Here is a 12,942-nt window from a genome sequence, read left to right as displayed (position 1 = left end):
GCTTGCTTATTTTATATTTGGATCTTTGGTAACCTTTTTGGTATCTTGGTTTCTAGCATCATAAAGTTTGCGATGAGCTGTAACGTATTTATCCTCAGAGCACCCCTATAAAGAAAGTTCTGGTATTTCTATTTTTGGGGGGCAGGGAGGGGGGAGGCTGGAGGAACAAAACGGAACACAAGATTCTCACTGCTCAGAGCATGCAGTGGACATGGACATTTCTAAGCACAATGAGTTTTCTTCATTGAAGTCTGTGAAACTGAAACTGCAGTACAGTCAATTCCTAGTTTGTTAAATTATTATACTAAATTTTAACATCAGTGTTTTGACAAAAAACCACTTTTCTGCCTATATACTACTTTCTCTCATGCCAAGCAAAACCTAGTTATGCTCTTCTTTAATTTACCGATACATTTTTGTGCTCCTTGGTTTGCTTTTTTATACTCTTAACATCATGTATGCTCTGTAGAAGGTTCATCCATTTTATAACCAGAAGGGTCAACAAAGATAATTCAGTCTGTTGTCCTGCATATCTCTAACCACAGAGAGGAGAATAACTGTGTGACCCATAACAAATGAACTCCAACTATTTAAAAAATTTGTGACTAAATTAAATCAAATATTTGAGAGAAATACATACCCTTATTCAAAGAATTCTGAAAATTAGATATTTACTACTTCAGTTACTAAATAATACCAGCAGTTAATTGCTGTGCTAGCTTTTTTATAGTAACTCTGAAATAACATACATACTTCAATAAAGTGTGTTATTAGTCTCCTTTTGGAAATAAATGATGTCAAAGATTACTTCATGCACTTCCAATACATTTGTCATTTTAGTCACCCTACACAGTTCTCTCTAGTTTGATTTCCACTTTTCAGAAGTGACTGCAAAGGACAACTTAACCTACAGAAGTCTGAAACTTTGTGGGAGTGAAACTTATGGAGCCAGTTTAAATTAATAAACCACCTGAATAAAAAGAGGTTACTAAAATATCTTTCCCTTCACACTCTGTAAAACCAAGTGGAACAGTTAAGCACTTTCCTGCTGGACAAACAAACATGTTCTCTTGTAATTTGTAAAGGTAAAGCTCTTTTTTTTTTTTTCTTTTCCCCCATGTGAATATTTTGAATATCTGACAGACTTAGCCCTGAGTTAGAAATAATGTGAGTTTCCAAATGAAATATTCACTAAATACTTGCAAGACAAAATACTGTTGAAGTTTTTTTGTTGCTTGATATAGCACAACAATCATATTGCAGATGAAGTAAAACACTGTTAGAGCTAATAATACAGGATAAATTAAGTATGATTTCTAAGGGCTAGAGTTTTTTCTAGGAGACAGAAAAAGCTTTGGAGTTGGCAGGGGAAGAACCAGTGGCCATTTATGAAATCAGGTAACAATCAGTGAGTGTTGTCTACTTTCTGAAGTGTGCTACCCAGCTTCAGAAAGTTTTTCAGCATTGCCTGGGGTGACATTTCATATGTCAGCTAGGAAAATATAGTTTAGATGATTTCAGAAAACCAGTCTCAGGGAAGAACTATCAGAGTTCAGTGTTCCAATGGAAGCTGATATTGAATAAGGCTCTGTAGTGTTTCTCCTGGATCCAGTTCTATATAGCATTTTCCTCACTAACAGGTAATGGACTGAAGTATTTATTTTATTAAATGTTATTCATTTGTAGATGACATTTATATGTGTTAGAAGACCAGACTACTCTGCTAGTCAGACAGAAATAGATCTGAAATAAATGGCAGGAGTCTACAGGATAAGAATTCTAAATTATCTTGGCAAACTGGAGATAGCACATGGGAAAAAACAGCACAAAAGTGAGGACCAGAACAAACCACTACATTAAAATAAGAATAACCAGATGCACAAACCTAGATGGGAAAGAAGTGGTTTCTTCTCTAGAAAAGAATTTTTGAGTTAATTCTGTGTTACACACTGATTATGAGTGAACAGTGTCATGTTTTTGTAAATAAGGCAAGCATTACAGTGTGATGAATGTAGACAAATACACTAGCTGGGCTTGTAAGATAATCCTATTGCTCTGTTCAGTAGCTGTAAAACATCACATAAAAGGAAAATGTGCTTCAAGACAAAAAGAAAACAGGACAAAGTGGAGAATCTCCAACACAGATCAACTAGAAGATTAGAAGTCTAGAAAAAAATATAAGAAAAGCTTGAATAAACTGTTTTTCTTCAGGGTAGATAAAGCAGCATAATTTAATACTATTTTTTTTTAAAGTGTGATAGCAATCTTCCATGCTTTAAAGGCTGTTGCAAATGGAAAGAGAATGGCATGATAGACAGGAAAATAAGCAATGAGTTTAACCTGCAGGAAGGAAGATTCAAATTTCACCGTGGCCTTCAGAGACACGGAAAATAAAATATTGGATCATGCTACAGGTTTTTAAGAGGCAGTTCAAACAACATATGTAAGGAATTGGCAACAATTGATCCTATCACAGGACAAAAAGATGGACTAGGGCTCTGGGTCTGCTGCAGCCCTATGATTTTCCTAGATCATGAAAAATAAGGAAATATCTTGGATGTGAACATCTCAAGTCACCGCCACATCCATGCATGCAGCACTTAAAACTTGCTGGAAAAGTACCACATTCAAAATTGGCTTACTAGGAAAAGAGATATATTGACTCTTGCCTTTCAGTAACACACGTTTCTGAAACAGGATCACCACCTATCAGACTGCTGATATTAAAAATGCACATTTGGGGACAACAATAAGAGTTATGTGCTTAACTCAAGGGACTCTACAGAAAAACTACTAAAAAACACCAAAATAAATCAACAGAAGTTTCAGAAGAACCTGGCTGACCATGGGCTCTTAGAGCAGTCCCAGTGATGGCTAAACTCTGGTGAACTTTCCAAACACACCTTTTCTAGCCTTTGAACTTCCAACAGCCACCTACCTCTCAAACTGGAATAGTGTGCTTTCCCCCCTGAGACTAGATACTGGTCTGCAGCCCCCTGTTCATTGGCTGTGATTACCTCTGCTAGTTTTACTTAGGTTAACATTTTGTAGTTTTGCTCTTTCTGCTGACAACTCATACAATCCCTGTATGAGCAGTCTTATTATAGGGAGTTTCTGTCCTCTTGGCTGCCGGATTTGTGCAGCATTTGTAGTTGTTATCAAACAGATTACAAAAATACCATAAAAACAGAAGACAATAATGGAAAGTTGAAGGGAAGATCTCAGAAACCTCCCAAATTGACAATATTGAAATTACTGCACTGCAACATTACCTAAACACCCAATTATTAAACATGTTTTACCAGTGAAATTCTCTCCAACTCAGATGAAAATACATATATATTAACAACCCCTCCTAGCATTGTTTGAATTACATACTTTCAACAAAGTACAGCTCTATCACTGTGAAGTTAAAACAATTGATAACACGTAGAGTTGACTGCCAAAACTCTCCTACTTGATGGTCAGAAGGTATAACTGTTAAATAAAATCCATATTCAAGCCACACATATAAAATACTTCCCAGCTTCAAGAATTCCTGCACTTTGGAGATCACTATATCTCTGTGATCAAGACATTAATGGCAGGCCTCTGGAATCCCTCAACACAGCTATTAATCCATTCTCAGATGCCAACCTGTTCTTGCTGGACTGGTTCTGTCTCCCATCATGCAGTAATTCTTAAGTGAATATTTGTGAAATATCCCAGATTTTTGTCTGAGTATACAGCTGTGAGAAAAGGCAGAGAAGGTGCACCTGTAAAACATCAGAAGGGCATATGAGGGAGGCAGGGAAATAAAAATGGGGATTTCTAAAGTACTTCAGCAATTCTGAGATCAGGATACCCTCCAATGTAAGGAGCTACCCTTCATTTGTTTTGAATGCCTTGTGCTTTCACTGAGGATTCTCAGCCCCGCACTCGTAGGCATTTGTTGGATGTCTGTCAGAGGTGGTATGATGGTACAAGTAAATCCTTCCTGTCCTGTACCCTTCGGTGGCTAGCCAAAAGCCAAGAGAATAAGAAGGAGGGGGAAAGGATTTGTGAGTCGTAAGGGCATTTTTAATTTGTAAATGGTATTTGTAAAGCTGATGTTGAAATACTTCATCCAATTCTGGCATCCAAACTTTACAGATACTATTATGGGTGTGGGGGGATCATGAAAGGTGCAAAAACAAAGGACTCAGAAGACAGAAATATATACCGCAGAGGATTGAAACATTTTAGTTCATCTAAGATATCAAGAACTTCCCACAGTTCAGAGATACTATATACTAACTCTGGTTCATGGATGTGATGTAAAACCCAAAGTAATATAAATAAGAAAGGTAATTTTTTAGCAGATTGGAGAACAAATCATTAAAATAAGCAGTCATTGTAAGAAAACTCTTGAGCTCACAGATCAAGGCTGGGCATCTTCTAAAAGGCTGACCTCCATCGTTACCAGGATTTGTACACAGAGAGCATATAAAGTTTATATTGATAAAAGACCAGACTTAATGATCTAATGGCCCTCCTTGGTCTTAAAATCCATAAATATTTCATTAGAGAAGTACAGTGTACCGTGATGTGACTGCTTGTTATGCTTCTGGATTCAAGTCAGTTGAGCAAGTACACTCCTGAAGGCTACATATGCTGGCCAAAGAGTAAAGTACTCTTCTATCACCAAGCAACACAGTGTTCTTGGTGTCATATGATTTTTCTCTCACATGAAACATTATACATTAATATCAGTCTGCACAAAGTTTTCTCAAAACAAGGTCCCAAATCACTTTTGGGACGTACACTAACAAAACAGATTGACATGGGCAGTTTCAGGAGGCAACTGAGATTTTACACCAACCATCTGTTATTTAAACAAAATTGAGCAGTTGCACATATTGAGAGACAGTTACTAACTCAGGTTGCCTTTTAAGCTTTAACTGTTTGACAGCAAAGAAAAACAACTTAGCATTTAAAATTCACAAAATATTTCCAGCTCCCCTGGATAAAAATGAAGCTACCCATCTCTGCCTCAGGTAAGGTCCAATGCAGATGTGAGTTTTCACAAAATTTAAGTAGATACTTAAGCAAGCAAGCATAGATACCTCAGATATCACTGAGAACAGATACACAGGGAGGAAACAGATTACCCCATACAGCTTGTTCACGTCTGCACTCACGTTTTCTGGTGGTTCTATTAAAAATCATATAGAATGTTTGACTAATATCTATCAAAACCATCAAACTTCCTTACAGCAATTCTCCTATCAAGTCTCTGATGAGAAGCATAAAAATGGCCTATCATCTCTGCATCTATATAGGTATTGGGAAATACAGGATAGCAAAGCACAAAAGTAGCATGGTTCTCTTGCATTTAAAGAAAGACACACTATAAACAGCAAAAAAGAAGTTTGTGCTGAAAGCATTCTGTGTTACTTTTGTTTATACAAACCAGTCCTGTGTACCTCAATACAGCTTAATCATCTGATTCCCAGGAAACTTTTGTTCCTTTTTTTAGGAATGCATATAATATATACAATGCAGATATAATAATATGTAGTCCACATATTCTTCTACACATACACCTACACATTAGTAGTATTCATTCCTAGATATCTAATCACAAGCTATTTAACATTATTATTATCTGCAAGGTAAATAGCAGGTTTTCTTATGTATTCTCAATCTAAATATTACTGTCATTTTCATAAATTGAACACGTGTTCAATAAGAACATATGATTACTAAGGTAGACATCTCTTCCAGATCCAGTAGAAAATTCCAAAAAATCCCTTAGTTCATCAGGACTGGGAACTATGACTTTAAAAGTTCTTTAGAGGACTTTTGATACCATCTGTGATCAAGTGATCACAATTCTCTCATGAGTACTGATATTCTTGAATACTTTCTTGATATTAGTGGATGTCATTTTCTATGGCAGATGTTAACCACAGAAGAGGTGGATCAACTGGAGAAAGTACAGAGGAGTTTAACAAATGGGATGAGAAAGCTAGAAAGCATGTTCTACTAGAAAGAAGTGGGTTTGTTTAGTCTAAAAAAGAGAAGACTGAGGAAAGATATGATAACAGTCTTCAACTATGTAAAAGGTTGTTGTAATAAGCCTTCTTCATGCCCACAAGGAGTAGGGCAAGAAGCAATGGGCTTAAATTAAAGCAAATACAATTTAGAGATCAAGAAAGGCATTTTATGGAACACTGGAAACTTAAGATTTAAATTTTTAAATACTACCTACTTAAAAATTATGTTAAGTATACAAATGTAGCAAGAACTAAATTTACTAATTAGTATGTACTGTATTACAAATAGATAACAGATGCATTCTGGAGGTCCATAACATTTGTCCACATGGAGACTAGGGCAAAACCACCCAAGTGCTGACTGCAGAACCATGGAAGTCATCAAGACAGTAAGATTCATTTTTTCTTCCATAGTGGCCAAAGGCTGAAGATCTGTGCTATGCAATTACTTGATAACTAACTCTTACTGTTGCTTAAGAATATTTAATTTTCCACTTTCTTGTTGACTTAGTTCAGTTCACATACAAGAAGAGGATATCAAAATTCTAATTTTGGTCAGAGGAACTCAAAATGAAAAATAATGAAAAGCACGCGGTAAGGGAGCTGTTCTCCCTACATCACAAGTTTAAGTAAATTATTCTGATGTTAAAAGCATTTCACCCTTTCTCCCTCCAGTGTTGCTTATTATTAACATCCGGCCTTAACCACTTTCTTTTCTAAAAATCATTTTGATGAGTCTGGAAAAGCAGAAATACAAGTAACTATTAACTAAACACTGACATTCAAATCATTTCATCAATGTCTACCACGCAGCCAATATTTCATTTTTTCCTTTAAGGTGGGGAAAATTCTGAACTGAATGCTGGAAGTCTTATTTAACTCACCTCATTGTTAGTCATCCAACAAAACAGGCAATAATCACACCTTACGATGAGGTAAGAACTGTTCCTCACCATGTTTACTTCAAAAAAGGAGTGACAGGAAATTTTGTGCCTATGTATCACCTGGTGATTTGAAAGGCTGTAGAAATCTAACTAAAGCATAGTGCTTTATTAGTTTTCTGCTTGGAAAGGAATAAAACTCATTTTATTTTCTTCTCAAAAATAAGGCTTAGACACTGAACAGTACCTGTGTTTTCAGTACAATCATACTCACTTCTTACTCACTTTAGGAGATGTTGAACAAAGCAAAAAAATATCCATTCCACAGAGTGATGGCCATTTAAAGCAAGAATTGTTTCAGTCACAGGAATTAACGCTGTTTCTGTTAGATGCCCTTTACTCCACTGGACACCTCGCACAGTACATTTTTAGCCATGACAAGACTGCAAACTGAACTATTCTGTGTATAATTAAAAGCCCTGTTTTGCTGACAAATACATCTGATACTTCATCAAAGAAACATTCCTTTTCAATATTGCTTCTCAAAAGACATCTCAAATCTTCAAAGAATTGAGATTTGGATTGAACCATCTTGCTAATGAAGCACTAAATTTAGTAAATCAGTTGACATAAATTCGTCGTCATCTGACAGGGAATTCTCAAAAAAAAAAACCCCAACTGTTTTGTATAAAAACTTAATCACAGAAAAGAAAGATACATTGCCTGAAAGAGGGGTCATCTTGATCCAATAGAGATTTTTAAATTACATTTCTCACTGCCTCTGTGGTCAGACATACCTAAACCTAGGACAACATAGAGAAACTTTTCTTTCCCTTATTAATCTTGGACAATAAATTACACTGTATTTCTTACCTGTTGGAAGCATTCATCAAATAGAGCTAAAAAAATACATGGCAAAGCACAGCAGCTGTTAATGAAAACCCAATAAATGTCATTGTCCTGGGCTCAGGCTAAAATCCCAAGCAGCTTCACAGTTTCCTTAAGACTAAAGAGTACAGGGGTTTCACTTGAACACTTTATTACCTTGAATACTCCTTTTGAAAAAAGCTTTGCAGCCCTCACAAGACCAGACCCCATAATGGTAGCCTGAAGCGTAGTCGTTACAGACAGCACAGTACCGGGTCTCCTTGGTGGACTCCATGGACAGGGTCCCTTTCTCGTTGGTGCTGGACATCCTTTCCCGGATGCTGTGGCGCCTGGTATCAGAGCTTGGCCTGTTAATAGCAAAACAACAAACATCATTCTTTCAGCAAGGTTAAGGCTCATCCACTCCTACAGATTGTGAGAAAGAAAAGCAGATATAGTTCTGAAATGACAGATGGACAGAAAAATAATCTTTTATCACCCTCTGTCTTCTTCTAGTTGGAAAGGTGTAGAACCAGCAAGATAAAGGGGAATTTCTCACAAATCAATCTGGTGTTATTAGGTGTTGTATCATGAAAAATTAAGAAGTTATTTGATAGTCATAATTTTTCCTCAAGACATTACAAAGGAATACAAAAAAAATCAGCATGTTTTTGTGTATCTGCTCCTGTACAAAGGGTTCAGCCTGACTGCAGTATCAGTAGGCAGTTTGAGAATCTGCAGCAAAAATCACTTAATGTTTGCACCTGAATTTGCAAGTTGCTTAAATTATTGACCAGGTTATTTTCAAGCATTATTGCCCAATTAGAGATGCAAACTTTCCTTACATTGTCAAAGACATAATAGTGCATAAAACAGTCTCTATTCGCATTACAATACCACTTTAATAAAAAATAAGAAGTGGTTTTAACACAAGAAAAGTCAGAAGAAAGAAACACAAGAAAAATTGTTGCTGAAGAATTTTCGTTCCAGTGACATACATGTTACTAGACATGCACGACTCATGTGCAGTATACTACTGAATGAAAACTGAATAAATCTATAATCTAAGTGGCAATGAATTAACATCTAGTCAATCTAGTGAGAGGTTATTATGGGTAGCTGCTGCAGGTGTGGTAAACAATATTCAAATAGATGAAAGCACATGGAACTACCAAGGGAACCAGAAATTAATTCTGGGATTGCTCCTGGAAGGCAAACAGCTCTTGCAAAACATGCTTTCCAGTAAGAAACTGCACTACAAATTGTCCAGGAGACAAATACAATTGGGTGTGACAGCATCAGACAACCTAAGGCATGAAGAATCCTGCTGTTTACAGTAATTATCTACTTACCATGCATGTTTTAATTGCTGGTTAGTATAACAGGTGGCTCTTATCTCTCCAGAGTCCCAACATTTTCTCAAAGAAACTTATCCTGGTTTTGAGTCTAGGAGACCAGGGCACTGTCTTTCAGATTTCTTCCTACATACCCAATTTTGCCATACTCCCTTCTTCAGCACAGCAAAACTTCCTTTGTTTTGATGAACTGAGGCATCTGGCACCAACAGCACCATCCTGTGCCAAACCAATATTCCCCAGCAGCTTTCTGATTACTCTACATGTGCTCAACCATCTGCTTTCATCTAGCCAAAGTTCTCGGACATCCCCTGCTGCAGTTCATCCCTATGCCCAAAACCTTTCTACCAGCCAAAGCCACCTGGACACTCTCAAACATGCTGCTAGTCACCCCCTCAATACTTTTTATATATAATTTCCATTCCCAAATATGATACGTCTTCATTGAATGGTTTTGAATGGCTATCAGTTATTAGAGAAACATGAGGCTTCACCATGTTATATAGCAGAAACTGCTGCTGGCATCATTCAGGGAAACTGCATTTTTTTAAAAACCAAAGTTCTTTACCAAGCCTTATATACCAGCTAATTTTGAGCACTTATTTAAATAATTTTTGTTTCCTTGGGACCTGCACAAGACAGAAAAACTGCAAATGGCAAAGCATTGGCATGGCACAACTCTGGCTTTTTAGTGAAACAGGAAAACTGGAGAATGTCACAATTCTGACAACATGAGTTTAACAAACTAGGCAGGAAAAAAAAAAATCCTTGTATATTTTAGATGCTACCACGTGAAAAGGTGAAAACAATATCATTGATAAATCATTATGGGCATAACATATTCTTAGTGTAATTACCCTTTCCAGCTCACCAAACCCAGGTAGCTCTTTTATTCTTCTCCAAGTCCTGAATCTGCCTTTGAATTTGCTTTATCCGAGTGCCTCATTTAATTGACTTCTTTTTTTCTACTGAACACTGATCAAAGCTGTCATTTCTTATCTTCTCCACCCTATTCTCCCCTGCCTGCAACTATCACCTAATCCATCCTTCCAGTATAACTTTTAACAAACCATGATGTGGCTTTTAAATAAACATGTATTTTTGGGGGTATAGAACTACAAGAATGTTTAAAACATTTGTGTAAAATAGCAAGCAAGCAAATAACTGTCAATGTAATTTTAACAGCATTAGACTAGTCTGTTAGGTACACATAACCATCTAATAGATATTTAGAATTTTGGGGTTGTTTTTTCAAAACTGTTACAAATATACCTGTTATTGAAGGTAAGGTTCCCAAAATTATTTTCAGATCAATTGAACTAAAAATAAATTACAATTTTATAAAGCCTAACTTTCAAGTTATGTTTTTAAAAAACAGTAAAAGGAAAAAAAATCAGGTCCCAAAATGATTGCATATTTTTGCATGCTTGTCATAATTTTCCAACACCACACACACACACACACTTACTAAAGCAATCCTAGTTTCCTAGTTGGATACAAAAGAAAACACTTCAACTAATAAGTAAAACTCAAATAGAGTAAAGAAATACCAAAAAGGATCGGTCATCACCCAGCCCAGAAAAATTAAATTTTAATCTTTTCAGAATATTTATCTTCACTCAGATCAAGACTAGGTTCACAAATATTTTTTTTATTAAAATTTTATTTAAGAATAAGAAAAAAATATTGAAAAATAGCCTGGAGGAGGGGGGAAAAAAACCAACCTTTTTCTATCTAGAATAGACAAGAACTCTCATAAAAAATGTACTCTCCAAAGAAAATAAGATGCATAGATACTAACAAGGAAGATGCAGTAAAGAGGGACATCTTTTGCCATGCTGCTTGTGGGAAAACTGAGTCCATCCTCAGTCACACAAAGCCACTTTTTCAGGGGCAGGCTGCAGGCAGCAGCAGTGAGACAGCATGCTCCCTCTAAGCACACGCAGGATCCACAGTGCAAGGGATCACAGAGAGACAGGGCAGCAATGCCACTGCTCACTCCTGCCCATAATGCCCATGCATTTCATATTTGACTTAGACCACCATTCCTTTCCTGCACACAAACTTGTTACATTGAAAGAGCACTATAAATCTGTTAACAGAGACCTTCACAAAGCAAAATGAATCTAAAGATGGTCTTTGCTGGCTTCCCACCCCCAAAATCAGTGCCACTTGAGCATCGCTTGAGCAAGGTTTTGTGAACTGGCCTTGCAGAGTCATCACATTCAGGCTCTTGTGAACCACAGTGGGAAGCACACTAGAATACCCCTAGCACCACCCTTCTCTGAAATAATATCCTGCCACCCCTTTTCATTTATACAATGAAAATGAAAGACGGTAGTAAATAAACTCTAGTATGTATTAGAGGAGGTGAGGAGTAAATCTTTTTGAGAAAAGAATATCCCAATAACACAGAGCTTGCAAATCAAAATAACATCTAAATCAAAATAATGGAAATCAGCTGCTAGTTAGTGCACATCACAGACCACTGATGCTGTGTCCTGACAAAAAATAACAGTCTGTTCTTCACCCAGCTTTCAGTTAGGTTTCAAGGGTTAGCCTTCTGGAGAACATAATGCAATAACGTAACCCAACTTTAATAACTGTGGCAAGATCATCATTCCTAAAATACAATTACAGAACCCTTTCAACAATTTTCTTTGTAATCTATGCTAATTATAACAACAACACCAAAAACAAAACAAAAAAAAGACCAAAAGTTCTGTCAACTAAGTTTACAAAAGAGAAACACAAATCAAAAGAAAAGAAAACCCCAGATAAAGCCCTCCCTCCAAGACCCACACCAAAACAGAACAAATTAGAAAGCAAAAAACCCTCAGAATTTACTGCTCATTTCCAAATGTAATAACATAGCAGACATAAAATGGAAAGTGTTTTGAAACCTACAGAGCAGAAGAAACTTGTCTTCCACACTCACTTTCATGTTTTTCCACCTATGTCGCACTGAGACTGCTCTTCAATAGATCTGTTAGCGAACAAGACACCTCTGCTTTAAACATTCACTCATCACCTGCAACTCTGAATCAGCATAGAGATCATTAACCCCATGTTGACTGTAAGGTGAAAAGAATGCTTACATGAAGGAATTGTGGTTTTATAATATAAACTCAGGGGTTTATATCACGGTAATCTGACTGTCAGGCAGCATGAATTTAGGAAACCCACATTACAAATCCACCCAACAGCAAGATAAGGCCCACTTTACAACAACCCCAGCTTTATCTGAAATAAAGAGATTTCATAGGTAGTTCTTAAGGGAAAAGTCATTTAAGCAGTTAAAGGAGACACCTTAAAAAATTCTAGTTTTCTGATTTTACTTTCATACAAGAAACTTTAATTTGCAGCTATTAAATCTTTCTTACCAGAATGGATGGAAGTTCACAGTGTAAAAAGCCTCAAAACTGATGGCCATTTCAAAAGCAGTCAACATCTAGCACAAATGCTTTTCCACACATCGGACTTATAACACCATTCTACTGTTCAATATGAAATTATCTAACTTGCTGTTAGTATGTGATTTACTACATGGGGCAAAATATTTATGAAAGATTATTTGGACAGAATTAGGTCCTTGAAAATACTTAAAAGACATCTCAAGGAGAAGTACTGCAACAAGAATGACAAAGTATAAAAATAAACAGAAAATTGCCAAGTACATTAAGCACCTCAAAACTGTACTCTCAGAAAGCTCCAATGAATCTGAACAACAAAAAAAAAAACCATAAGCCATCCAAATTAAAATGTTGGCTTAAAACAAATATCCCAAAATGCCTAGGGTTGTAATTAAGCTAAATACAACTT

At 36.4% G+C, this 12,942-nt stretch overlaps 1 protein-coding gene across 1 annotated transcript in view; it reads right to left on the bottom strand.

Moving 5' to 3' along the window:
* Positions 1-12,942, bottom strand: part of ESR1 (estrogen receptor 1) — a 195,309-nt gene that overhangs the window by 76,077 nt on the left and 106,290 nt on the right. The window contains 1 exon segment of the mRNA XM_040598160.1: positions 7,943-8,133. Within this exon segment, the coding sequence (XP_040454094.1) occupies positions 7,943-8,133 (191 nt within the window).

This window comes from Falco naumanni, chromosome 6, assembly GCF_017639655.2.
Source record: "Falco naumanni isolate bFalNau1 chromosome 6, bFalNau1.pat, whole genome shotgun sequence".
Lineage (NCBI taxonomy): Eukaryota > Metazoa > Chordata > Aves > Falconiformes > Falconidae > Falco > Falco naumanni.
The sequence above is the reverse complement of the archived record's forward strand: the minus strand, read 5'-3'. Positions and strand labels throughout refer to the sequence as shown.